General features: G+C 50.5%; 1 protein-coding gene across 1 annotated transcript in view; it reads right to left on the bottom strand.

Moving 5' to 3' along the window:
* MYLK (myosin light chain kinase) overlaps positions 1–26704 on the bottom strand; it is a 187886-nt gene that overhangs the window by 86527 nt on the left and 74655 nt on the right. The window contains exons 5-11 of the mRNA XM_080658291.1: positions 25599–25758; positions 24244–24409; positions 22562–22580; positions 20593–21128; positions 19854–20060; positions 16957–17091; positions 13598–13750 (exon numbers count right to left, since the gene is read on the bottom strand). Coding sequence (XP_080514417.1) covers positions 13598–13750; positions 16957–17091; positions 19854–20060; positions 20593–21128; positions 22562–22580; positions 24244–24409; positions 25599–25758 — 1376 coding nt within the window. The remainder of the gene's footprint in view (positions 1–13597; positions 13751–16956; positions 17092–19853; positions 20061–20592; positions 21129–22561; positions 22581–24243; positions 24410–25598; positions 25759–26704) is intronic.

Here is a 26704-nt window from a genome sequence, read left to right on the forward strand (position 1 = left end):
TGCAAATCCCTGGGAACTAGGCATGCCTGCTTCTCTGCCTGACGAGGCAGTGCTCTTGCCAGACAGCAGCAGGGAAAGAACAAGGCCCTGCAGGGCTGGGCCAATCCAGGTTCTGGTTCCTCAGGAGAACGTCACGGGGGTGAGAGAGACCCAATACTTGGCATCTTATGAGATTTTTTTTCTTAAATTTATTTACTTTTTTAAACACAGGACACCCTTGTGTGGCACAAAAGATACCAAAGGGTACATGCAACGTCTCCCTTCCATCCCGTCCTCCAGCCATCAAGTGTCTGTCTCTCCCCAGAGGCAACCCATTTTCAGTTTCTTGCTCATCTTACCAGAGGGGATCTGTGTGTAGAACACACACAAGCAAAAGGCACACTCTTTTATTTTCTCCTATTTAAAAAATGGTAGCGCAGTACACACAATGACTGGCATCTTGCTTTTTCACTTAGCAATGTATCTTGAGGTCTCTTGTAAAATAGAACTGAAGAGCTTCCTCATTGTTTTCTGTGATGCATGACGCTCCATTGCCCTGTCATGAGATGTTAAGCACCCATGAAAGCCAAAGTCATAACATGCATTGGAATGACTAAAATTGAAAAGACAGATCACCCTAAGCACTGCTGCGGTGGGGTGTGGAGCAACGGGGATCTCATAGAATGCTGTGGGGGTGTAATACGGAACACACACTCTTTTGAAAGCAATTTGTCAGTTTCTTAAGGAGTTAAACACACATTTACAATATGATCCAGTGATTCTACTCTTGGTTACTTATACAAGAGAAGTGGAAGCAGATATTTATTCAAAGACTTGTCCATAAACATCCATAGCAGCTTTATTATTAATGGCCCTAAACTGAAGACAACCTATTGACAAGGGAACGAATAGACAAATGGTGATTTAGCCATACAATGGAATACTACTCAGCAAAAAGGAATGGATTCATGATAAACACTAGCACTACAAAGGGGACAAATCTCACAAAAATTACATGAATAAAGGGAACCAGACAAAGAAAGAGTACATACTGGATGATTCCACTTATATAAAATTCTAGGAAATGTAAAATACAACGACAAAAATGGTTGGGGGGATGGACTATAAAGGGGCATGAAGAAGCATTTGGGGGTGATGGAGAGGTCGATTCTTAAAATTGTGGTGAAGGTTTTATAGGTGAAGGTTTCAAATTAAATAGCATAAATATATGCAGTTTATTATGCATCAATATTACCTCAGTAACAACAGGGAGAGGGGTAGGGGTCAGAGGTGACCTCTCTCTCTCTCTCTCTCTCTCTCTCTCTCTCTCTCTGTGTGTGTGTGTGTGTGAAAGAGAGAGAAAGAGAGAGAGAAAGAGAGAACGCACCAGCTAGACAAAGACATAAACTAGAACAACTCTTTGGGTTCAGGGCTGGCCCACTCACTCCCACTCAGCTTTCTGGGGAGAAGGATTAACACATAGGTTTTCCATTCTTCTCGGAACCCTGCCCAAGCTGGGCTTTGACCTGCCTCATGGGAGCCTAAGGGGAGAGGGCAGCAAAGGGGCTGTGCCGGAGTCTACGTCCCACCCAGGACATCTGGGTGCACAGTGAGCTCACGCTGCCCCGTCTCTGATCTTGGCCTCTGTCCTGCCAGCCAGGTGGCTGTGACCTTCGACAATTCTTTTTGTTAGTTTTTTATGTTTACCTTTTGGTGGGGCGGGGTAGGGGCAGAGAGGGCTATGAATCTCTAACTCAGACGCTAAGCTTAGGGGAAAGGATACTCTGGTATGTTGGCTTTTTTTGGCCCAATACCAGGATCACCAATTCCAGGCCTTCTCCAGGAAGCCGGCAGCCATGGGATACACATCCGGGGTGCTTCACATACCCGGGAAAGACCTCCGTATTTGCCACTGAACTTTTATCTGTTGGCCCTGAAAACAAAATACAGCCCATTGCAGCACTCTCCCAGCCCAGCCTCTGGGGGTGAGGATGGGAAGGCCGTGGAGGCTGGAGGAAAATCCTCATCAGGTGCTCTGTGAAGGGCATGGAGCTGAAGTGCAAGGCGGCCGAGGAAGGGAAACCCTGTAGCCCATGACCAAAGCACAGGCTCTCAGGCCCCTGCTCCCTGCCCAGCCGCTGCATTTTTGCCTTTGACGGAGGGGCAGCCAGGCGGCAGGCAGGAGGCCCGGGAGGGGCTGGGGCCCAGCACTGGAGGTGCAGAGACCCTGCTGCTCTGACTGGGCGGCAGTGGCCAGGAAAGCAGGCTGCCTCAGGAGAGTTGAGGAATTTCCTGTCCTGCACAGACTGAAAGGCTTGAGGACAACATGTTTTCGCCTGTCCAGAGCCCTCCCCGTTCCCGCCTCTCTGCTCTCTGCCAGAGTCCCAGCCCCACAGAGCTCCAGGCAGATGCACCCTTGTTCCTCATTACCGCCCCCCCCACAATCCCCCACCCCCGCCCAATCCTCTCTGGGGTCTTCCCTTCCCACTGCCCAGTGTCCTGACCTGGGGCTTTGACAGCCTATGGGTCTCAGTCAATGGGAACGAGAAGCATATCTGTGCCTCTTTCTCCTGAGAGGTGCCTTCCACCCCACCCTCCCCAATCACCACGGGGCAGCTCACTGGAAGCCACAGGAAATCTAGGATCTGAGGCTGGGTCATGACCTCGGGCAAATCACCGCCTCTTTCTGAAGCTCATTGTCCTCCTTTGCACCAAGCATAGTAATGGGGCAGTAAAGGCATCATCTCAGGACGTGGGGAGTTTCAGAGAAAATACTTTGCACGGCTACTCACCATCCATGACAGTCCCTGTGTGAGGCTGGCCGGAGCTGACCCCCTCCTCACCACTGAGGCTCAGTGGGCTTATCAGCAGCAGAACAAACGGAGGCTGGGCCCTCACCCAAGGCTTAGACTCACTTTGATGCGACCTGAGGCAAATGCTGCTTAGGAATATAAATGCTGGCTTTGAAATGTCACGAGACAGACAGATCGAAGTAAACTGAGAACAAGCCTTCCCTGCACTCCCTCCAGGAGAGGGATAGAGAGTGACTGGACTTGTGGGAACCGGCCCTGGGACAGGCACTGAGCTCCAGGGTCGCACCTGCCCTCTGCCCCTGTTCTTCTTCTCCGAGGCCCCCCAGCAAGAACAGAGGAAGGAGGGACGTGACTGGGAGTAAAAGTGCGGAACGAACCTGCTCTCAGACCTGCAGGCTGGGGTCACATGGGCCTGGAGAGACTTTGAATCTAGGCTAGTGCATGGCTGAGTCATCCCCAGCATTTAACCGCTTCCAAGTCTGCACGGGCCGAGAAAACCAACCCACCCTCCCTACGAACACACTCTGCACTGGACCAGGGAGCCACGGAGGAGGGCAAGCAGCTTCCTTTAGGTGGTCTGAAAAGGCAGCCCTGACAGAATCCTGACTCCCAGCAGAACCCCACCACGCACTCCACTGACCGAGCGGCCAGGACGTGCTTGGGGAAAGTGACCTTCGCGAGGTCACGGAGCCTGTTTGACGCAGTCCTAGAGCTCACACCAGGCCTCCCGACAGCGAGGCCCAGGGGTTCTGGGGACAGTGTCCTCCCGGGGAAGCAGTCTTCTCCCGTGGCGCCCAAGGTGAAGCCCCAGGAGGACAAGTGCATTTTCTGCAGACCCGTATCCTAGACCCTGCTCGAGGAAGAAGCACTAAAACAGAGCAGGGGCAAGCCAGGTGACCAGGGCATCCAATTCCAAAGCCAACCAGGTGATTCTGGCTCACCTGCGCGACAGACCATGCATCAGCTTTTGCTCACTCCTGTGTGGATGCAGATCAAGTCAGGCAGGTGGACACTGGCTCTGAACTCAGCTCTGGGCCGAAGAGGTTCCCAGCCCACACCTCAGCATCCTCTCCTCTAGATTGCTGGTAATAGTTACTAATTATTAATGATTATACTATAGTGATAAGTGGACTGTACACATCGTCAGTATCATGCATGATCAATACTGCCGGGTTTTTAGATGATTCAAAGAAATAACATATAAAACTGCTAGAACAATATCGGGCAGGGAATAAGTATAAAATTAAATGTTTTGTGCCTTTTATAACCCAACTGACCTTCTTGGTTGGGTAAACTCAAACTGACAATCACTAGGAGAAACATCCCCATTCACATTTAATGAGGCAGAGTCTGAAAGGGTCACTGAGATAACAGTGTAACAATTCCTTACAGAGTTCATGTTCATGATTCTGTTGAGTGTCCTCCTTAACTTCCTCTGAAGTGGGGGAGATTGTGCCCCCATTCGCAATGGAAGGGACTAAGATCCCAGGGCGGACCTGGTCAGTAGGTCCTGGTCTGAGCGCTCTTCCTCCACTGTCCTGAGAACATAGGCCAGCCACCTAGATCCCACAAGGAGCTTCGGGTCATTATGTTCATGCCCAGAGTCACTGTGACCCTAGAGCTGTGAGTGCCCTTCTGGGGTTGTGCGTTAGTGGTCAACTGTCACCGTCCTGGTTTGAGGCAGAGGTAGGAGGGCAGGGGGAGGAGGGGCAGGCACTGGCTATAGCACACAAATAGCAAGAGAAGCGTCCCTGGGACCCAGGGGCAGACTTGCTGCCCAGCTCAAATGGGGCCAGACTAATTATACCCCAGGTTTTTCCCACAGCTGTGCTTCCGGCTGCCCTGCTGAGACCAAGGCCGGAGACGGCTGGCCTTCTCTCTGCATTCCAGGAGGGCCGAGCTCCTTGATTACTGGCCAGGATTAAAGCTTAGTGAACAGATCTATCGCTCTGGTACTTGGTCAGCTGGCCAGTGCTTCCCCCTTCCCTCACTGACTCGCTCTGTCATTACCTAAGTGGCTAGCTGCTGGATGCATGTTCCATGCTGAGAGATAGGAAAAGGATCAGGCCTGTGCTCCAGTGGGTAAGGAGGAAATAAGATTAGCCCTAGCCAGTTTGGCTCAGTGGATAGAGCTTTGGCCCTCGGACGGAAGGGTCCTGGGTTCTATTCCGGTCAAGGGCACGTACATCACTTGTAGGCTGGATCCCTGGCACTGGCCAGGGGTACGCGCGGGAGGCAACCAATTAATGTGTCTCTGTCACATCGATACATCATTGCTTCTCTCTGTCTCTCATCCTCCCCCCTTCCACTATCCCTAAAAATCAGTGGAAAAAATAGCCTCCGGTGAGGATTAACAAAAAAAATAAAAATAAAAAGAACTAAGATTAAGAATACTTATAAGCAGTTTATTGAGGAGTGAAAATGATGCCATATAGATTAAAGCTGTCAACAGGACTTGAGAAAGAGAAACAGTAGGAGAAAGGAAAGAACAGAGAGAGGAAAGACAAGAAAGGGAAGAAGGGAGGGGCAATGTGGGAAGGACAGAGGGGAAAGAAAGGAGAGGGAGAAAGACATTGCTTTCTATTCCCACTGACCATCTGACTTCCTCCTTGGCCATTTTTGCTCATCAGAAACTGTTTTTGAAGACAGTTCCTAAGACATGAACTGAAACATTTAATTCTTTTTAAAAATATATATTATATTCATTTTTTACAGAGAGGAAAGGAGCGGGATAGAGAGTTAGAAACATCGATGAGAGAGAAATGTCGATCAGCTGCTTTCTGCACACCTCCTACTGGGGATGTGCCCACAACCAAGGTACATGCCCTTGACCGGAATCGAACCTGGGACCCTTCAGTCCACAGGCCGACGCTCTATCTACTGAGCCAAACCGGTTAGGGCTGAAACATTTAATTCTTGCTCTGGTGAAGCAAAGGTATCAGACAAACAGCTCATCAGGGTCCAGGAGCAGCAAAGCAGACGGCACAGGGCTGGAGCCGGGGAGGCCTCCTGCTGCAGCGTCTTAGCTGGGTCGTAAGGCAGCTGACATTATTAATCTCTGAGCTTCAGTTTTCTTTATCCACAAAGTGGGCTTATTTCAAAAGTGGAAAGTATAATTGTTATGGGAATTAAACAAACCAGCTTATTAATTGATTAGATATTTCTGTCAAAACAATGTTCCTCATTAAAAAACACTAATAGTGCCGAAACCGGTTTGGCTCAGTGGATAGAGTGTCGGCCTGCGGACTGAAGGGTCCCGGGTTCGATCCGGTCAAGGGCATGTACCTTGGTTTCGGGCACATCCCCAGTAGGGGGTGTACAGGAGGCAGCTGATCGATGTTTCTCTCTCATCGATGTTTCTAGCTCTCTATCCCTCTCCCTTCCTCTCTGTAAAATATCAATAAAATATATTAAAACAAAATTTATAAAAAACACTAATAGTAACTTTAGCCCAGCCAGTGTGGCTCAATGGTTGAGCGCTGACCTATGAACCAGGAGCTCACGGTTCGATTCCCAGTCAGGGCACAAGCCTGGGTTGCGAGCTCGATCCCCCATAGGGGGTGTGTAGGAGGCAGCTGATCAATGATTCTCTGTCATCACTGATGTATCTATCTCTTTCCCTTGCCCTTCCTCTCTATGAAATCAATAAAAACATTTTTTTAAAAAAAACCAAACTCATTCCTTTAAAAAAATAGTAGTTTTAGTTTAAAACTCACATGAATTGGTATTAACCTGATATTTTATTTTGAAAAGCTCTTGTTTGGAGAAATAGAGAAATACTCACACAACAGGTGCAATTTACCCTTCTCATTAATTCTTACACAGTAACCTGTATAACCCATTCCTCATGCCTGGCGACATGAACAAGGCCTTTAACTTCTCTGGGGCTTGAAATGAAGCCCCTCCAGCCTGTGTCCCAGTGCCTGGCGGGGTCTCGGCGGCTCCCTCTGTACTACGATAATTCTCCTGTCCTCCTCTTCTTTCTATGGCTTTAGCAGGAAAAACAATTCTGAATTTCTCCTTAGAAGTGTTTTCTTCACCTGTCAACTTTTACTAGCCAACTGGCTTCTCTCTGAAGCCCCAGGCTTAGGAGTTGAATTTGCATTAAATGCACATGTTCACACATGAATAGCTGACGAGTTTTCCTTGAAAATGGCCCACTGCAGTCTCCCAGCTCATTTAAAACTTGTTTGGGATTAAAACAAAAAATTGTGGAATGTTACATTTAAATTGTTTAAATGGCTGACACAGACATATAAAACAGATAGCATATTGGTACGAAATACTCTACCATCTAAGGAGCCCCCTAGGGGTCTCCCCCACAAATGACCTCCACCTATTGCTGTCATAGCCATTCACTAAGTCCCAGCTCCTGCCTGACAGCAACTTAAGAGCAACCTGGATTCAGAGGTGACCACCAAATGAACATGACCCTCCCCCACTTCCTAACGTCCCTTTCCCAACATTTCTCAGGCAGGAAGACACACAGACCTCTTGGGAAGTTAGGGGAAGGGAAAATGATCGCCTTTTTCTCAGATCTCCTATGGATTTTCCTTAAGCTTTGAACTGGAGCTATTTTACTTAGTCATTAGAATACAAAATACCATTTCAACAGCAAATCTGACTTACTCCAAACAGTTATACTATGAAAATTCAGTAAATCACCAACTGAAAGGAGCTCTGGAAACACAGTCCTCCCTTCTTCCTTTATTTGGTGCTCAAAACCCAGCCTGGTCTAGGACTGGAGTCTAGCCTCCTCCTTTCCCTAAACTGCAGGACTTTGGCTCCAGAGGACTCATCAAAGGAAGGTCACCGTCACCCAGCTGAAGTGGAGTCCAGCCCCTTCCCATCTGCAGGGCATCTGTGCAAAGTGCAAATCCCCAGGGAGGGATCTGACTTCTCTTCTGAAAGAAGTCCTAACCAAATAACCCCACTCGGAGGATCAGCAGAACAGCTGCATCTGAGGCACACAGATGCCCCTAGCCTGGCTCTCTTTGGCTCCTTCCACCCGCCTCCCATTGATTTCTCCAGAACCGAAGAAGCAAATGAGAAGAGAAGTGTGCAAGGAAAAGCAGAAAGGAAACAATGACGAATGACATCCTAAAAAAAGATCTCTGACCAGTAATGATAGGGTTGTTGGATGGGGAGCTGGGACCATTGCAACCACAGCCTTCTGACCGCCTTGAAGTATCATCAAGCTCTAAACACCAAGATACAGCATCCAAACCACCCAACGTTCCATCCTGATGAGTGCCTGGAAACCACGCTCTTCCCCACACGTTCTCAGCACAGATCGCATTCTGCCAATAGGAACACGGTGCTGTAATTCGGGATGGCATTCTCAACCAAGGACTCCAAGCAAGCAATTGGCAGATATGACCTACACTGTGCTGTATAAGTAGACAGTATAAATCTCTGATCAGTAAAACCAGGCTCAAGTTCTAGGACATGGACACAGTGTATGTAAACTATGTACTTGGAAGTCCTTCTGGGACATGAAGGGCCTACATGTCCAAACTTTTGTAGTCAACCTATATAAAGCTAAAATAAGGATCTTAAAATAATTTAACATTTCACTGCTTGCCTTCTTAGAATTTGAAAGACTTTTGGACAGATGTTTTCAGGTTCTTAAAAAAAGAAAGATAAGTTGCTCGAACAGTGTGGTTCAGTGGTGGAGCACCAACTTATGAACCCGGAGGTCATGGTTTGATTCCTAGGTTGCGGGCTCAATCCCCAGTGGGGCTGTGCAGGAGGTAGCCAATCAATGATTCGCTCTCATTGTTGATGTTTCTAACTCTCTCTCCCTCTCCCTTCCTTTCTGAAATCAATAAAGATATATTGAAGAAAAAAAAAAAAGACAAGTTAAACCAATACTTATCCTTTTCCTTCAATAAATTTCTCTTTAGCTGACATAAGTCTTTTAAAAGTTTTCAGTGTTTTTAAATTCGTGGTGGGCAGGGTCCATACCTGACACCCACTGGACAGATCACACGGTGCACAAAGCACCCGAGCATGATTAGGAGAGTGGAGGTGGCAGCCAGGGTCCTCCAGTCACAGAGGCTGCCAGTGCTCAGAGCTGCCCCATGGAGTGGCCGCCCCGGATCTGAAGGCCTGGCCTTCTACTGATGCTGTCACTCTGCACGGCTGACTTCCCCAGGCCTTTGTTTTCATTAGGACCTCACATCAAAACAAATACTCTAATAAATATGGCCATTAAGTTTCATTTCTTCTATGTCCTTAGGCATCTTTAAAAAGCCCAGCAGACCTTCAGTTAAATAAACAAACCATTGGGCTCAAAACTATGTCAAAATGCATGCAATTAGTAGGTTAATAAATCTAGTCACTTAAGAACTTTCGCCTTGACAAAGATACTCCAGAGGAGATAAATTAAACTACTCCAGCCTAAGGAAGCCCCCACCAATGACAGAGTCCATATGCACTGAACAATTTATTCTCGTTCAGATCTTCCTGGACCTTGCAGGAATTTGGATTAATCATCCTTTAGGCTCCATCCTGGGTCAGGAGGGATGGCTTTCATTGCTTGGTTAACTATTGGGGATTTTTTTTTTTTCCTTAAGTGGGGGCAAGGAAAGGATATTTGGTGATCGACTCTAGAGCTGGTTTGTGGATTTCCTGCACCTCCGGTGAGCATTGACTGAGCCCCAGACAAGTGAGGAGGTGGACAGAAGGCCTCCCCACCCGCTGCCCGCACCCCCCCCCCCAACACACATACACTGCCACTGCTAGGGAGACTCTCGACCTCAGTTTGCTCTTTCATTCATTCACTGAACACACGTCCACGTGGCAGGCCCTGCTTTACCTGCAACAGTAAAACATGGTCTCTGCCTGGAGGCAGCTTACAGTCTGCAGGGGAACTAAGTAAAATTTGACAGAATAGGATGTTTTGTCCTTACCCCTGGGTGCCCTGCATGATGTACCCTGCCTCCATCTCTGAATTCATCCTCTACCACTTGGCCACCCACTCACTTTGCTCCCGCCACACTGGCCGTCTCGCTGTTCCTGAGTAGGCTGACCAGGTTCCCGACTCAGGGCCTTTGCACTTGCCCTACCGCCTGCCCCGAGTGCTCTTTCTCCAGTCCACTGACGTCTCTGCTCAGAAGTGGCCTCCTTATAGAGACTTCCTTCATCACCCCGCTGAAAATGAACTCCCACCCTCCTCTGTCCTCATTTTCTAATAGTGCTTGTCAGTGTTGGATTCAACCAGATGTTGAGTATCACCGTCTCCCCATCAGCATGTCCACGCCATGAAGGCAGAGATTGTTTGTTTCCCCAGGACGAACCTGGCACAGAATAGATGCTCAGTAAAGACTTGCTGGTATTTAAGCACAATGATAACAAGGGAGGTACAGCTGGCCGGAGAGCCCAATCTGGGGTGATCAGGGAAGGCCTCCCAGAGGAAGTGACACATGTGAGAGGGAGTGAGCTGGATTTGTGGAGGAAGGGATACAGAGGAGAGGAGGCACAGAAAGGAAAAAGTGGCTGCAGAAACCATGCCAGAGTGCTGGGCCAACTTCTGGATGATTGCAAAACCTTAGCAAAAGGCTAAAGAGGTGAAAAAGACTCCCCACATCTGGTCTTCAGCAAAGTATCAGCTGACCTCTCCCCCTGAGCTCTGGCCTCCAGCAGAGCTGCCTCCAGAAACAGTTCCGCCCTGGAACCCAGACGACCGGAAGGGTGATGCGTTGCTGAATGGCGCCCTCTTGTGGCCAGAGCCCCTAGAATGGGGTGCCTGAGACCATCCTCGGAATCCCTCTTCCCTTTACAAAACAGATAGTCAACTGCCCACTGAGGCAAAGTTGATTGTTCGGTAAGACGGCTCCTTAGACTTGGCATTTTAAACTTCTATTTTGTTTAAAGGTCAGGGCCCTGTGGAACAACAGCACACACTTACTGAGAAATTCCTACATCCTGGAGACATTATGGGTATTCATTCATTTAACCCTCACAGGACTGGGGTGACTATCAGTGTCCCCATTTCACAGAAGAGGAAGGTGAGGCCTGGAGGTTGCAGGGCTGGTGAGCGGTGGAGCCGGATTTACACCCAGGCAGTTAGCGCCACATCCGCGCTCCAACCGTGGCTCTGTGCCACACTGAGGGCAGCAGACAGGCCAGGCCTGGGCAGAGGGAGAGGACAGACAGCGGCAGGCACCGTAGGGGACAAAGGCCTCCACTGCAGCCATCTCCCATCCCCTAAGTGGCCCTCAGGACCTGGAGCCAAAGGAGCTGCCAATAAAGTAAGAAAAACTTCAGTTTGTGGAGTGAGGATGGTGCAGGATGTGGACTCGAGCTTCCCAGGTCCCTGGGGGCATGGGGCCAGGGGTGTCACTGTGCCAGGCTCTGTGGGCCCGATCCTTGTGCAGACAGCCCCAGCGCAGCTGGCCTCAGCGCACGGCTGTCTCTCTCAGCCTCCTTCACCATTTATGGTATCTGAGCCTCTGTCTGGCCTTCACAGGTCAGTAAATCCCACACGGGGAGGGGTTTCTCACTCAGGCAGCGCTGCTCTCAGAGCAAGTCCAAATGGCCTCGAAGAGTTCTTGCGGGACTCCTCTCTTTCTGCTTTAAAACACACTTGGATGGGCCACCCCGCAGGCCCCACTCCACCCACAAACCAGGAGGCAGGAAGGATGGCTGCCAGACTTCCTGATCCTTCACCTGGAGTCCCCCACCTGTAGCTGCACTATCAGCTCAGCTGGGTCTCTCTAATCCAATCTTCACACTGGCAACCAGGACAGGCCCCGGATTAGCAGGGCCATGGGGCAGAAGCTAGTGAGGGAGTGGCTGAAATGCCACGCCCACTGAATGCCAGCCTGGCTCTCGGATGCCACTAGATTTTGGGGTTGGCATGCAAACCTCCAGGGTGAGCTCCTGGTGGGAAGGGGAGAGCTGCTCCCCTGGTCCAAGGAGACGAGGCTCAGATCTGTTCTTGTTTCCTCTTAAGCAGGGGTCCTCAAACTATGGCCCGCGGGCGAGGACATTTATCCGGCCCGCCGGGTGCCACTGCCTGTCCTGCTTAGCAGCCAACTCGTCCAGGGCCCCCAGTGTGCATAGAAATTTGTTCATAGTTTGTTTTTTTTTAAACTATAGTCCGGTCCTCCAACGGTCTGAGGGACAGTGAACTGGCCCCCTGTTTAAAAAGTTTGAGGACCCTCTGCTCTTAAGTGTCATGAACACAATTTCCCCAGGCCCCTCAAGGAGCCATGCAATGAGATCTGTGAGGAAACGGGATAAATGTGGAAATCAGAACGCTGGCTGACAAACACCCAGGGGCCAGAGCCAGGCTCCGACCAGAGCCTAGAGGGCTTCCTGGAGGAAGAGAGACCAGGTCACGTTGATGACCCTATGCCTAGGCCCCTCAGAGTAATGGAGAGGCCAGGGAGCATGTCCCCTCTTGGCAGGGACCGCAGGGAGCCAGCGTTGGCCACGTCCCCGGTCAGTGCCGACTCCTTTATCCCTACGTGGCTGACACTGCCCAGCCACGGGGCCAGCCTCCCGCCCTGGGCCAGGGGACACACACTCTGGAAAGGGCAGGCTCAGAAATGGGCCTGGGCTTGGAGCACAAGCAGATGGGTTTGGAAGGCCAGCTTGACTTACTCACTTGGTGTACTTGGGCAAGTCACGTTCACTTCTCCCGTCCTCCAGACCCCTCGTGTGAAACAGGAGAGCCCCCCCACCCAGGGCTGCTGAGGTCCAGATGAAAAATTACAGGTGTGGGGGGAGTATTTAACACATAACCCACATGATCTTTCCCTTTTCAGTGAAACCCACAAGGTGGCTGCTCAGGTGACAGGAATGTTCTCCCGGGGAGGCCTGAGCCCTGGGGGACAGAGTGGGAAGACATAGTCTTTCTGCTGGTCTGCAGGGGAAGCAGAGCCAGAGCATCTTGTTCAAGGCCCCAGGCCCCAGTCACCCCAGGAGCCGGCCCAGGCCAGGGTGAGGTGAGGAGTCAGGCTTACCCGGACACCTGGACCCAGGCCCCAGTCACCCCAGGAGCTGGCCCAGGCCAGGGTGAGGTAGGGAGTCAGGCTTACCCGGACACCTGGACCCAGGCCCCAGTCACCCCAGGAGCCGGCCCAGGCCAGGGTGAGGTGGGGAGTCAGGCTTACCCGGACACCTGGACCCAGGCCCCAGTCACCCCAGGAGCCGGCCCAGACCAGGGTGAGGTGGGGAGTCAGGCTTACCCGGACACCTGGACCCAGGCCCCAGTCATCCCAGAAGCAGGCCCAGGCCAGCGTGAGGTGGGGAGTCAGGCTTACCTGGACACCTGGACCTGAGGACACTTTCCCGGCCACTGTCACCACCACAACACCACAGCTCAGACGGCTCTGACTTGAGTTCTGTGCCGGCCCTGCCCCTTCCTGGGACTAAGCACTCGGCAGGATCAGTGGATGACTAGGATAATCAGATTACCGCACCCCAGGCTGGTGATGTGTATAAAAACAAGCCTGGGGTGGTGGGAGGAGCAGGGGCAGACCTTTAGAAGCCTCAGTACTGGCACTATGTCCCCAGTGCCCCCCAGCACGTGAGGGGGCATTTGTGAGAGCCCTAGGTCTTAGGGGCTGGGGGTGCTCCTCCGAGGTCATCTTTCAGTGTGTGGTTTTCTTCCTACCGGATCAGGAGCTGCTCAAGACAAGGAACCTTTGCCTTTTTCTGCTGTGTCTCCCCTCAGCCCTGCTCCCATGGCAGACCCTTGTCACTGTGGACTCTTGGGGGCCATCTCCTCCACCTGCCTGCTCTCAGGTGCGGTGCCCTTTTTCCAAAACAGGTGTGTTTGCAGAGGCTCCTACCATGGACAGTGACCCGGGCGCTGCAGGACACCTGCCCCAAGGGGTTCTCAGCCAGGCAGGTGTAGGTGCCGTGGTCCTCCGGCAGGGCGTCCTGGATGTGGAGCTCAGCCACGCCAGCCTCACAGGTGGAGTGCGCGTACTGGATGGGCTGCTCTGTGGAGGAAGCACAGGAGGGCTCAGGCCAGGCCGCAGGGGGGCGGGGCTGAGCCCTGTCCTCAGCAGGCTGCTCTTGTAGTGATTCTGATGCTCTCCGTGGTTGCTCAGATACACTAAGACCTAATGAAGAGTCAGCCTCCCCCCTGCCCCACCCCAGCCACCTGGGCAGAGGCTTGTGGGTGGAGAAAGAGGTAGGTGCTAGGGAGATGGGGGAGAGGAGTAACTGTGAGGGTGGAGGAATAAGACTGCAGCTGGAAGGACTGGGGGAGAGGAGGCATATAGAATGTGGGAAGGAAAGGGGCATAGTTCTGTGCATTCTGTTTAAATAAATAGTCCCTCAGTCCACATCCTGGACTTCACAGACTTAGGAGCCTGGAAAGAATCTCATAGGGTCATCTGGCCCACAGCCCAGCCTCAGGCAGAGCAGACCATGCCAGACTCCTTTTAGAAGTCTCCAGAAACGATTCCATAGCCCATTGCAGATAGTTACCAGAACTCTCAACCTAATGCTGCAATTAGGTGCATTTCTTCCACGTGACAAGGTGCATTTTAGGGTTCACAAAGAAGATAAACATGGGGAAGTGAAAACAACTCTGGCCCCTTCTTCCCAGAGACCCTGCCAGAGAGGCCCCCTATAAAATCCTGCACGGGAGAGAAACGCAGGCCGTGAACTCAGAGGTTCCCTTAATGCTATATGTTCCTGGGACCTTATCATTCCAGGATGGGAGCTTTCATTGCAAGAAGAAGAAACCTCATCACTGAGGATTGTGGCCTAAGAGCAGGAATGTGTCCATTCACCATATAGGAAGCAAATGTCAGCTTCTTCCCTCGTCAGGCCACAGGCTCCTGGTTTGCACTTCATAAAGTTGGGGGTGAGCAGTGGGGGAGGGAGGAAGTATGGAGAGAAGTGTTCTCCCTGCAATGCAATGTTTTCTTCTGCACATAACAACACTCACGTCTCCATGACAGTCTGGCAGAGGCGGCCAAGCACAAACAGAGGGAGGAGGTTCTGCCTGACCGACTGCCCTGCACCGAATCGGGGCTGGAAAGGCAGGGGCCAGGTTCCTGCTACTGAGAGGGTTGACCACCACTCTTGGTTTTTACTTTTTTTGTGAAAATCACACCCTAAAACCTCTCTTCCTTGAGAATACCAGTACATCCCATGACTGCCCTCAAAGAGCCTCGGCTATCGAACATGCGCTGACAAGCTGTGTGAGAGCTCTCCTTTTACTGGGAACAACTCATCTGGTCCCCACCAGATGGGATGGGATGGTGGCCCCAGAAAAGAGGCACTTGGATCAGGAGACAGAACGCTCACAGCTCCAGGAAGGTTAAGACCAGAGTCAGTGGCCACGGGGACCCAACTTGAGCACAACTGCCCTCTAGTGGTCAGAGTGTGGAAATGCCAAGATTCACCAGGAATAAGAAGGTGGGGTTGCTTTTCAGTCCTGTGTAGACCAGGTCAGCAAACCACTACTCATGGGACAAATCTGACCTGTAGCCTGTTTTTGGACAGCCTGAAAGCTAAGAACAGTTTTTACTGATGTTAAAGGGTTGAAAAAAAATCAAAGGAAAACTGTTTCATGATGTGAAAATTGTATGAAATTCACATTTCAGTGTCCATCAATAAAGCTTTACTTCAATATAGCCACACTCGTTCATTTGCATATTGGGTCTGGCTGCTTCTGTGCCAGGACAGCAGAGTTGAGTAGTCTGACAGAGACAATACTATCTGGCCCTTCACAGAAGAATGTCCTTAAGCCTCTGGCTGGGATGTGGAGCCAGATGGAAGTGAAGCTCTCTCGCTCAGTCCATCACTAGTCCTTAACTCCAATGCTCCGCTCCATCCCAGCCACAATGAGGCTGCCCCCTGGCAGTTAGTCACGAATCTAACAGGGGCTATGTTCTTAATGAGGGTGGAGAGCAGGGAGACCTCAGTTCTCACTTATCAATCCAAGTCAACAACACACAGGAAAACTCCATGGTGCCTTTTCTCATTGACGAGAGATAATTTCCATCAAAACCTAACAAACTATACCAACGAGGTAGGCTCCCAAGCAACATACATGTCAGTGGTGCACAAACAGCTGGAGACTGTTTGGTACATAGGTGATGGGTGCCCTTCTCCCTTAAGGAGCCTATCCCATCAGCCCTGAGAGTTGGCTGAGACCCTGAACCTCTGTTCCAGCCCATCTCCTCATGGGTGATGCCAGAGAGGTAAGGTGGGGTGTCCAGGTCGCCCAACCACTCGATGGTGGAGAAGGATGCGTGCCCTTGTCTCCTGACTCTTGGCAGCTGTTCCTTCATTCCCCATGTTGATTCCCAAAGCAGACCTTGCTCAATTTCATCAATTTTATGGACTGTTCTCAGTCCTAAAATTAGAGTTCTTCCATACTTTTGGGATTTAAAGGCCTTTTTAAAAAGAGGAGGGTGATAACATGTGATAATTTTTTTCAAAGGACATTACTTGGCCAAAAAAAAGCTTGCTGCCCTGGCCAGGTAGCTTGGTGGGTTAGAGTATCGTCCTGATACACCAAGATTATGGGTTCCCTCTCCGGTCAGGGTACATATAAGAAGCAACCAGTGAATGCATAAATAAGTGGAACAAGTTGATATTTCTCTCTCTCTTGTTCTCGTTCTCTCGCTTCCACACTCTCTCAAAATCATTAAATACATTTTTTAAAGTTGGCATGTCTCCATAGGACTGTACCATTAAAAAGAATTTCTGGTCTGTGAACCCCAACACCACCTGCCACTAAATCAAAGACGAGGTCCTTTGAGTAACTTCTAGTATGGTTCATTAATTTGGTGTATTTGTTCCTTTATTGACTCCACAAATATTTATTGAGGGCCTATTATGAGTCTGGCCACATAAAAAGGAACTAAATTGCTTGTGCACCTATGTCCCAGGCACTTCGTTAACTGTTTTATATAAAGGATCTAATTTAATTTCACGACTGCCATCCTGGAAGGTAGGTGGCATTATTTCCGTCTTGCAGGTGAGGAGCTCAAGGCTCAGAGGGAGTAGTAACCTGCCCAGTATCCCCAGCCAGGCAAGAGAAGGTCCCATTCTCTCTTTGTACCTGTGCTTCCTTCTTACGCATATGAGCTTCAAAGTGATCAGTGTGGAAGCCAAGTGAGAATGCAGGCAGGACCAAGGGGGCCTGAGGGCTGGGGCAGGGCACTGGGACAGGGGGGCTCACCATTTAGCAGCCAAGTGATTCGGGGCACTGGGGTCCCTTGCACTGAGCACTGCAGCACAAAGTCCTGGCCCTCGATGACGGTGCAGTCCTTCAGGACGCTGGAGAAGGAGGGGGCCACCTCCATCAAGGCTGGTCCTGTGAGGGCAGAGAACAGACAGGCCATCTCAGATCCCAGCTGGCCCATTCTGGCAACTGACTACAGTCACTCCAAGTCTCACAGGTAGACACCTCACTGCCATGGGCACCCAGGGCTTCCTCGGAGGCCTCACACTGGAAGCGGGCACTCCTCCCGGGGGGAGCCTGAGGCAGAGTACCTGGCAGGGCTTTCCACCATCACAAAGCACCACCTGTGGGGGTGCTCAGGACCCGGGCCTGCCTCCTCCCATGGGACTCGGACACTCCTGCCTGGTCTGACTCCTTCTCCCTTTCTGGTCCTACTCCACTGTCCAGTGTCTCTAAGCTTCTTTATATCCATTGGTGACTGCTCAGTCTTGTGACTATCTTTTTACATGGACAGGTCACTCGTGAGAACATTTCGATTTTAAGTTAGTATATTACTCTTTCCAATTCCAGGACTGAATCAGATGACAGACTCATACAGTCCTAGTGCTCCATCCCACGCCAATGGCCCAGGGCTGCTGGGGGCGGGGACTGTGCCTTACGAAGCTCCGCATGATGCTGACCTTGCGGACCACCCAGCTGGACTTCCCAGAAGTCTGTACATTGGCGAACCGGGGAGCATTTTGTAGTTTGGGGACCTTAATTAAGAGCAATAGGGATAGATAATCTCTTGTACAATGACTAGGACACATTGCAGAAATGTCAAGGGGGCTGACGGCTGAGAAAAGGTAACTGGATTGGATGATTAAAAAACATCTCACCTGTGCTTTTCAAGAGACGCTATTCAGTACAGTGATGAGAGGCAAGCCATATGATTATACTGCAAGGTTAAGTTTAAGGGCCAAACCCAATAGTCAAGGGCTTACTGCATGCCAGGTGCTTTTCCAGATGTGACTGACAAGGCCATGCGTTTTCTATCTTCGCTCACTTTACAGACGAAGCTAATAATTTCCCATAGCCAAGCCCAATGGTGAAGCAAGGCTCTCGGCTACATCCACACTTCCTCTGCTAGACCAGAGCTCCCTGAGGGGAGAGTAGGCCATGGGAGAGCAGCCAGGAGTCAGCCACGGGGCATCTGAAAGGGACTGGCCCCGAGGGAGGAATGGACAGCTACCTCAAGGGGGTGTGGGGAGGCACCACCCCCACTTCTTCCCCGTCGGTGTCCAATACTCTCACTAGAAAAGTGGCCTCTGTGAGCCACTGAAAATATGGGCTTCCACGTCAGACCAACGTGGGTTAGAAACCTTTTACAAAGCATGTGAGCTTGGACAAGTCACTTAACCTCACTACAGCTCAGCATGGGGTGTGACTACAACTGGTTTGTAACCCTGTTGGGCTAACTAAATGGAGCAATGCAAGTAAAACGTTAGCACAAACACTGGCACACTGGGCAGGCTTTTCTGGAGGAGTGTTAGCTGTTACAATCACAGAAGCTGTGACAGAGTGTGGGGAGGCATGGAACAGGAGTTGGCTGAAGGCGCCTGCCCCTGCCTTGACTTTTCCAAACAAGTCTGAGCCCCTGGGTGTTTACTTAGACAAGTCCTTGCTTAAAAGGCACTACAGATGCATGTGTCTTCTCAAGGATGCTTACCCTGCTGATAATATTTAATAGTTAATTTTAGTTCAAGCTGTTGTTACAATAAAAACCTAAGGAGGCAGGCGAACAGGGCTGCTTGGCTGCGATAGCCAAGCAGTCTCAGCCTCTCTTCTACAGAAACGTGTGTCAGAGTAATCCATTCACCCGTGGCTCAGGGTCTTTAGGTCAGTCCCAGCGATAGAGACTCTGTCTACATGGCAGCAGGTTTAAGGAAGAGGGAGCGGAGAGATAAAGTCGGAGCTAAAGAGGCAGTGGAGCTGAAGGAAGAGTTTTCCTTCCCCTTCAGCACAGGGGAGAGCAGAGCATGCACACGGTAGAAGAAGGGCCTCTGGATAAAGGGAGGGGGAGAGAGAATGGCGGGAGAGTGAATCGTTCTTGGTTTCAGTCTTTGTGGAGAAGGGACAGAGTGGAAAGAGAAGTCTCCCTAAGGGAAACAGACAGCTTTCTGCTGTGATAGAAAAAAAGAAAGAGGGGGAAATTTTACAGAAAGATAGATGGGCACAAGCATTATCACAGTTTTGTTACAAGAGTGAAAACATGGGAGCAATCTAAATACTCAGCAATAAGACTATGCCTACATCGGGTACATTATTCTATGAAACATGATGTGGCCATCAAAATTATGTTTTCCAATAATACTAAAGAAAGAAAGAAATAGTATAGAAAGATGCTCATGTAATATGAGCAAATTAGAACACAGCACAGCGTTGATGTTGTTTTAAAAACATTAAAATATCATATATTTGAGTCATAGGATCATATTGTCTAAATTCCCCACAATGAACACCCATTACTTTTATAAACAGACATTACAATAAACAGAAGAGATGTGGGATCCCACACCAGCTCACGTTACTTCAGACGCGTATATTTAGTGGACGTTCGGCTCCCTGTGGTTACAGAAGTGAGTGCTGGCGCTACCCAGACAGCTGAGGAGCCTAAGAAAGGCAGCTCTGGCCGGGCAGGCGTGGGCCGGGCAAGTTTATTCTGAGGTGATGTTGATGAACTTGAGGTCAGGGTCACTGTCCTGGAGCAGTGACTTCGGCCTTGGCATGTATGTGGGGACGATGTCTGCGGGGTTGGACGCCCTGGGTGGGGGCTGTGGGAGATGACCTTGTGCAGGAGATGAAGTCCCCCTCTCCCCCGGCAGAACCCAGGGAACCCGGAGGAATGTACTCACTTTTCACCAGGAGGGTCCAGTCACAGGACACCTGGCCTCGGATGTTGGAGGCTATGCAGCTGTAGCTCCCGCTGTCCCTGGCCCGGGCTCTCAGTAGGCAGAGGTAATGGGACCCACCATCTTCGTAAATCTCAACGGTGCCTTCTCGTCTCCTCACAGGGGCACCTTCCAGGAACCAGGCCACTTGGGGCTTTGGGATCCCTGAAACTGCAGGGTCAGGGGAAGGTCATGAGGTCCCCTGTACGGGGGGGTGGGAGGCTGAACCCAGGAAAGAGCTCAGACTGGTATGTAGCTGCCTCCTGCTTGAGTCCCCTTTCTTACCCCTCGACCCTGGAAGTGAACAACCCAGGACAGGGGCAGGGTCCTAGTGAGGAGGGTACAGGGTGACAGCTAGGTCTCCAGGTGAGCCAAAGCCAGCAGGAGGGAGGAGAGGAGGCGGCCTGTGGCTGGTTTTTGATGGTGATGATCAGTTTCCCCTCCAGGGTGGTGAGAATCAGGGCGCAAGGCTGATGGTCTACCCAACAATGAGCAAGGGCACTGCCGGGTATTTCTCCAGAACACGGGGCATCAGAACACTAGACTGAGTCCTTCCTGAGGGACGGCCCCTGCAAAGTGGCTTCCAGGGTGGCTGGGGCCCAAGGGGATGGGAGTGCAGGAGGCTCGGACACTGTGCTGAAGGAAGGGAGTGGCCACCCAGGGCTACACTGTGGGGCCAGTGACCTCAGTTAGTTCTACTCACCCTCACACCTGAACTTGACTATTTGACCTTCACGGACTTCCTGGCTTTGGGGCTTGCTGTCGAATTTGGGGAATGTTGAGTCCCTCCTGCTCTCCATGGGGATTTTCCTGGAAGCGACCTTGTTTACAATGTCTTGGGTTCCCAGGCCAGACTGCCTGGTGGGGAGGGTGGCTGCAGGGGGAGCGGCTGGCCTCTCCCTGTCTTCTCCGGAAGGCAGGGGAGTGCCCGGGGCTGGTGCCCTGGGCTCCGGTTGGACCCTTGTGGCCTGCAGGGTGATGGTGCTGGAGGTCTTCTGCAGGATGGGGGTCCTCAGGGCCTTCCTGGGCGAGTCCCCTGGCAGTTCCAGCTTGGGTTCCCTCGGGGGTGGAGGCTGGCTGCTTGAGGCCCAGGCCGGGGAGCCGCCTTTCTGGGTGCTGGAGCAGTTCTTACTTTCAGCTGCAGCTTCTAGGCTGTCCAGTTTGGGACCCGGTGTGATTCCATTGGCCACTTCCTTCCTGATATCTGAATTGGCTGCCTTTGCTCCCCTCAACGCTGACCTGAGGGTGGGGGTGGGGAGGAGGACAGTGGGGAAGGAGAAGGAGAAATAGAATGATCATCTGGTTACTCACAAGCATTACTCATCACAAGCACAGATTCCAGGGATCACAGAAGCCCGCGGATTAAGAGCAAGTGAGAGCAAAAGTGTGCTCTGCAGTGTTCTCAGGTTCCCAAGCTAGAGAACGAGCAGCCATTCTCGACCCTTCCCTGGCCCTCGTCCCCCGTCCAGAGCTTGATCGCTCCCCGCTTATTAAATCTGCCTTATTTCTCTTCTCCAGGAGAACCAGCCAGTTTAAGCCACACCCCTCTTCCCCATCCATGCAGCCCCTCTGTTCCATATTCCACGGAGCAGGCAAGTCAATCTAAAAGCATGCATCATGCCATTTCAAACTTAAAGATTTTCCAACAGCGTTTCCATGATGTGAAGAACAAAACTGAGCTTCCCGAGATGGCCTACCAGGGCGCCTCTATGAGCAAGGGCTCCCGCTGCCCCGTGAACCTCACGGTGACCCCATGCCCCCTCTCCCCTCACAGCCCACACACCTACCCTCTGCTTAGAACACTTTCTGCCTGAGCTTTCTTCACCAGCTAACATCACTCTTCACAGACCTGGGCTCAAACATCACGTCTTCCTTCAGGAAAGGCTTCTCTGGCCCTCAAGCCTACACGCACTCTTCTCTGTTACTCTCCTCAGACTTAGCACAATCTGCGCTTACGCATCTGTGCGCTCTGTTCAAGCCCTTCTCAGCACCAGGTATCTGCTCGCCCCACGCACCCAGGCCACTGAGCCTGCACGCGGGGAGGGCGCTCCTGAGGAAGAGGAGCAGGATGGGCAGTGGGGTCTGGCCCGCTCACTCCTTTCCTCCCTCCCTTCCTCTTGCTCCCCTTCTCCTCCACTCCACTCCAGTCTATTCCACTCCCCTCCGCAACTGAGATTCTGTCCATCCTTGGGCTCACACACAATATACATACATACATACATACATCCGTCCTACACCTGAGTATCAACCAAAGACTTGGAAACAACAGCCCTCTGCTGCTCCGTGCCCTTCCTGATGACGCGACTGGAAAGGACTCTGAGTCCAGAGTCTCAGTACCGATGGCAAGGCTGCTACAGAACCTGATGGCATGTTACAATAGGAGAATGAAAGGAAACACCCAAAATAAAACAACACCCCCAAACAGTTCTCCTTCCCCCCACACCAAAAATAGAACACTCCAAACAGTTCTCCCTCCCCCTACACCAAAAATAAAACACCCCAAACAGTTCTCCCTCCTCCTATACCTGAAATAAAACAACACCCCTTAACAGTTCTCCCTCCCTCTATACCCAAAATGAAACAACACCCCAAAAACAGTTCTCCCTCCCCCATGACTCAGAATTTAGGGCATTTCTAGATGGAAACATAATAATCATAAAACCTAAACATACCTATTGGCATTGTCCAAACCTGGAAAAAGGGAGAGGGTAGAAACACTATTAGTGGGATATTTTATACACCAACAGGAGAAAGGAATAAGACAGCAACCTCTTCCATTACAGTTGTCATTTCCTAAGCTCTCACCTACGGCCCCACTTCCCTCTCTCCTTCAGCTTCCCTGGTCCTGACCTTCTTGAGTTAATCTAACAAGCCCCTCTGAGCTCTGAGGACTGTCAGTGCTTCCGCTGCTGTCTCAGTGGCCTCTGCCATCACCCTGCAGCATGGCACCTGTCCGCTCTCTAGCCACAGAAGGAACCAGAGCCCATAGAGGGACAAACAAAAATAAACATGTACTGAAAATTTCAAACCCAAACAGTTTAACTTACACGTGGTCCCCCAAAACACCACCACCCAATCATCATTTTTTAAAATAAATACCTGCTATAAAATGTTAAGGAAAAGTGTGTTTTTATTTAGTTCCTCAAAAAATATATTTTTCCTGCCACATTATTTTTTTTATATTTTATCATGGAAATTTTCAAAACATACAATAGTAGAGAGAAGGATGCGATAAACCCTGAAATCCATCACCCAGATGAAGGAAATATCAATATTTTGCCAGGCTTATCTATCCCTTTGCTTTGTTTTATGGAGCTTTTTCTGGGAGTGTTTTAAAACAAATCCCAGATGACACAGGATTTTGTCATTAAGTACTTCAGGAGGGAACAGGTCTCTAATTCAATGTCACGGCAAGTAAAGGAAGAGTGATTAAGACTCTACTCCCCATGCCTCACAGCAGGTCCTGCCCCTGCAGTGGGCTGTGGAGTTGGATTCTGTGGTCAGGCCAGATGATGCAGATGGAACAGAAAATAGCAGCATGTACTGTACACGTACAACTCAGAATGGTTTCAAGAAAATTGTTTCAGTTAAATATGTTTATATACAGAGCATGTCCTGAGTTGCAATGCAGAACACATTTCTTTCTGTGATAAATGCTTAGGCCAAAAATGGTAACGAGAGTGAGGAGGAATCGTTTCTGGGAAAGGGAGGAAATGTGGGAGAGAAAAATCACAGAAGAAAGGGTGAGAAAGGAGGAGGAGGAGAGGCGGAGGCGATATTCCTCCTGGATCCCCCAAATCCCACCTTGCTCAAGGTTCTCGCTCCACACGCTCCCACGTTCCTAGGCTGGACTTGATGGAACCAAGGGCAATATAAGAAGGAGACATATTCAAAGATACTTCAAAGGAAGAACTGACAGGGACAGATGATTATAGCAAGAGGGGGCTGGGGTGAAAGGTGAGGCTGGAATGTCCACTCTGGGGGAGAAGAAACAGGGGGGTCATGGGGTAGACAGAGTTAAGTTTGATTTGAAGGACAGAGTGAAGCATGGATGATAAGTTAAATTTTAGGCAGGTTACATTTTGGGTGATGGCATTAGCCATGTCCACTCTTCCGATTGGCGTTTAGAGGCATAAAAAAGGAGTCTGAACAAGAAAAGATGAAGACACAGGTGAGGGGCGGAGGGTGGCTGTGTCTGTGCTGCCCTCCCACTTCCTTCCTCGGGTTCAAGACCCTGCCTCTGGGGACACATGGGCATATAAATAGGACACGTGCAACACAGAGATGCATAATGGACAAGCGAGGAGGGTAGAGACACCAGGGGGGACTGTGTGCACCAGCCTCCTAGCCCTACCTTGGATGGAGAGCTCGGCGGACATGGAGGCCTTCCCGGACCCGTTCACCACCAGGCAGGTGTACACTCCCACATCATCTTGGCTCACCTCCTGGATCTCCAGGACCTGCATCCCATTCCTCTCAGACATAGACACTCGGGCACTGGGCTGCAGGGGAGCATCTCCCTATGGGTGGCGGGCGAGAGGGTGGCTTGGTCAGAGAAACCTGCTCCTCGGTTGGCTCTGTCCTCCTACCTCCAGCCCATCCTCGTGGGACAGACCCTGGGCATGGGCAGCAGAGCCCTCTGCTCTGGGTTCTGTCAACACGCTTAGAAAACAGGCTTTTAAAAAACAGTTTTCAAGTACAGTTGACACACACTATCATGTTAGTTTTAGGTGCACAACACAGTGACTAGATATTTACATGCCTTACGAAATGATCAGCCTGGCAAGTCTAGAATCCACTTGACACCACACATAGTTATTACAGTATTGCTGACTTTATTCCCCACGCTGTACAAGAGTAGTCACTGAACAGCCCAACTGCCCTGACCCCAGGTCCATGTATGCAGTGTGGTGTTTGGTTGAGCTTAGAGCAGACGTATGGAGCCTGTTTGAAAGGAGCCCCAGTTTTTAGTGGAAAATCCTATATTTCTCCTTTTAGTTCTCCTTTGCCTCCTTGTCCCTTTTACTCTTTCCTCAGGGTCAGTTCAGGAGAATCAGGAAATGGGTAAAATGTGTCCCATCACTCATTTTAATCCAGGGGTTCCATCTGTGGAAAACCTGCTCTCCCTGCCTTGACCCCAAGTTTTCCCCACGGCTCCTCAGTGCCGTTTAACATCCACTCCCCCCTTTACTTCCTCCTGCTGCCTCCACTTACCCACCCACCACCTCCTCTTCCACCTCTGCCTTCACGTCGCCCAGACCTGAAAGATTTATAAAGCACGCCCACAGGGAGTATTTCAAGGTAGGTGGGATAGCTCTGCCTCCCAGATAAAGAGACCAGGGTTCTAAGAGATCAAATGACTTGCCAGTATTACACGCTTTGTGAACCAGGGAGCTGAGGTTCAAAACCTAGTCCCACGGCTTCAAATGCCACTCTGTGGAGATGGTCAGGTCTGTGTTGCCACAGAAGTCTTATGCTGTTTTGTGTGTGCATGGATTATAGGACCTTGTGGACTGAGTAACAGAGGGAGAGTATGCAGCTAGGGGCAGGAACAAGCATGACTGTGAAACATACAGAGAAACCCCAAGAACCACCTATGGATGAAAAAGAAGGGGCTGGTTAGAAAGACACCCCCATTGGTCCAAGGGTCTAATGCTAAACCTTCAGGGTCCCCAGGTCTGGCCAGAGTTGGGGCAGACAAAACCTCACCTTGAGCCAGGTGACCTGTGGTTGGGGCCGGCCAGTGATCTTGCAGGAGAATCGCCCCATCTGTCCTTCTCTGACCACCGCACGGCCCAGCTTGGTAGCAAACTTTGGTGGGCACTCTCCCCAGATGCTAGGACGGGTCTCCACTATGGGGGATGTGAATCTGTCCCGGGAAAGAAATCAGCAGAGAATCCAGCCCCAGGCACTGCAGCAATTCACATCTCTTCTTCTCTGACACCATCCAAGTCACTTAAATTGGGGCCAGCTACCAGTTAAGGGCAGCCTTCTTAACTCTGTGCCTCAAACACACTTCTGATGCACCCCCTGGAAAAATCTGTGGCACCAAAACCTATTTCCTCTACCTCCTGGGTCTGCAGCTAGACTTCATTTACTAAACTCCCTTAAAGTAGGATACACCTGAATTCTACTGAGTTCTGACCAAACACCTGGGTTGTGGCCAACAGACTTCAAGCAGAAGTGCTGTATGCCATCTCTAGACTGGACCCATAAAACTTCCTGTGAGATTCTCCAGACTCTCTCTTGTCCACTCGTCTGGCTAGACGCACAGCGTCCAGCAGAGGCTCCAAGGACTAGGAGATGGTGGAGCCACAAAATGGAAAGAGCCTGGATCCCTGAAAAATAATAGGAAATTTCTCCACCTGTTTAAGAATATCTGAATTGACTGCTGGAGTAAGAAATAAACTTTGCTGCCCTAGCCGGTTTGGCTCAGTGGATAGAGCATTGGCCTGCGGACTAAAGGGTCAAGGTCATGTACCTCAATTGCAGGCTCCTCCCCAGCCCGGGGCGCATGCAGGAGGCAACCAATTGTGTTTCTCTCACATCGATATTTCTCTCTGTCTTTCCCTCTCTCTAAAAAATATCAATGGAAAAATATCCTCGGGTGAGGATTAAAAAAAAAACACCACCAAAAAGCTTTCCCTTTGTTATTGTGATTGGGGGTCTTGTTTGTTATAGCCGCTACTATTACTTACCCTTACCAATATAATTTCACCTTCCATAAGAAGTGTCACATAAATTGCCCCTTCTACGTCTACTTACTTAAGTCTTTCAACTATTGCCTTGATTGTTAGACATCCCTGCAGACTATA

The sequence above is a fragment of the Plecotus auritus genome (genome assembly GCF_963455305.1).
Source record: "Plecotus auritus genome assembly, chromosome: 2".
Lineage (NCBI taxonomy): Eukaryota > Metazoa > Chordata > Mammalia > Chiroptera > Vespertilionidae > Plecotus > Plecotus auritus.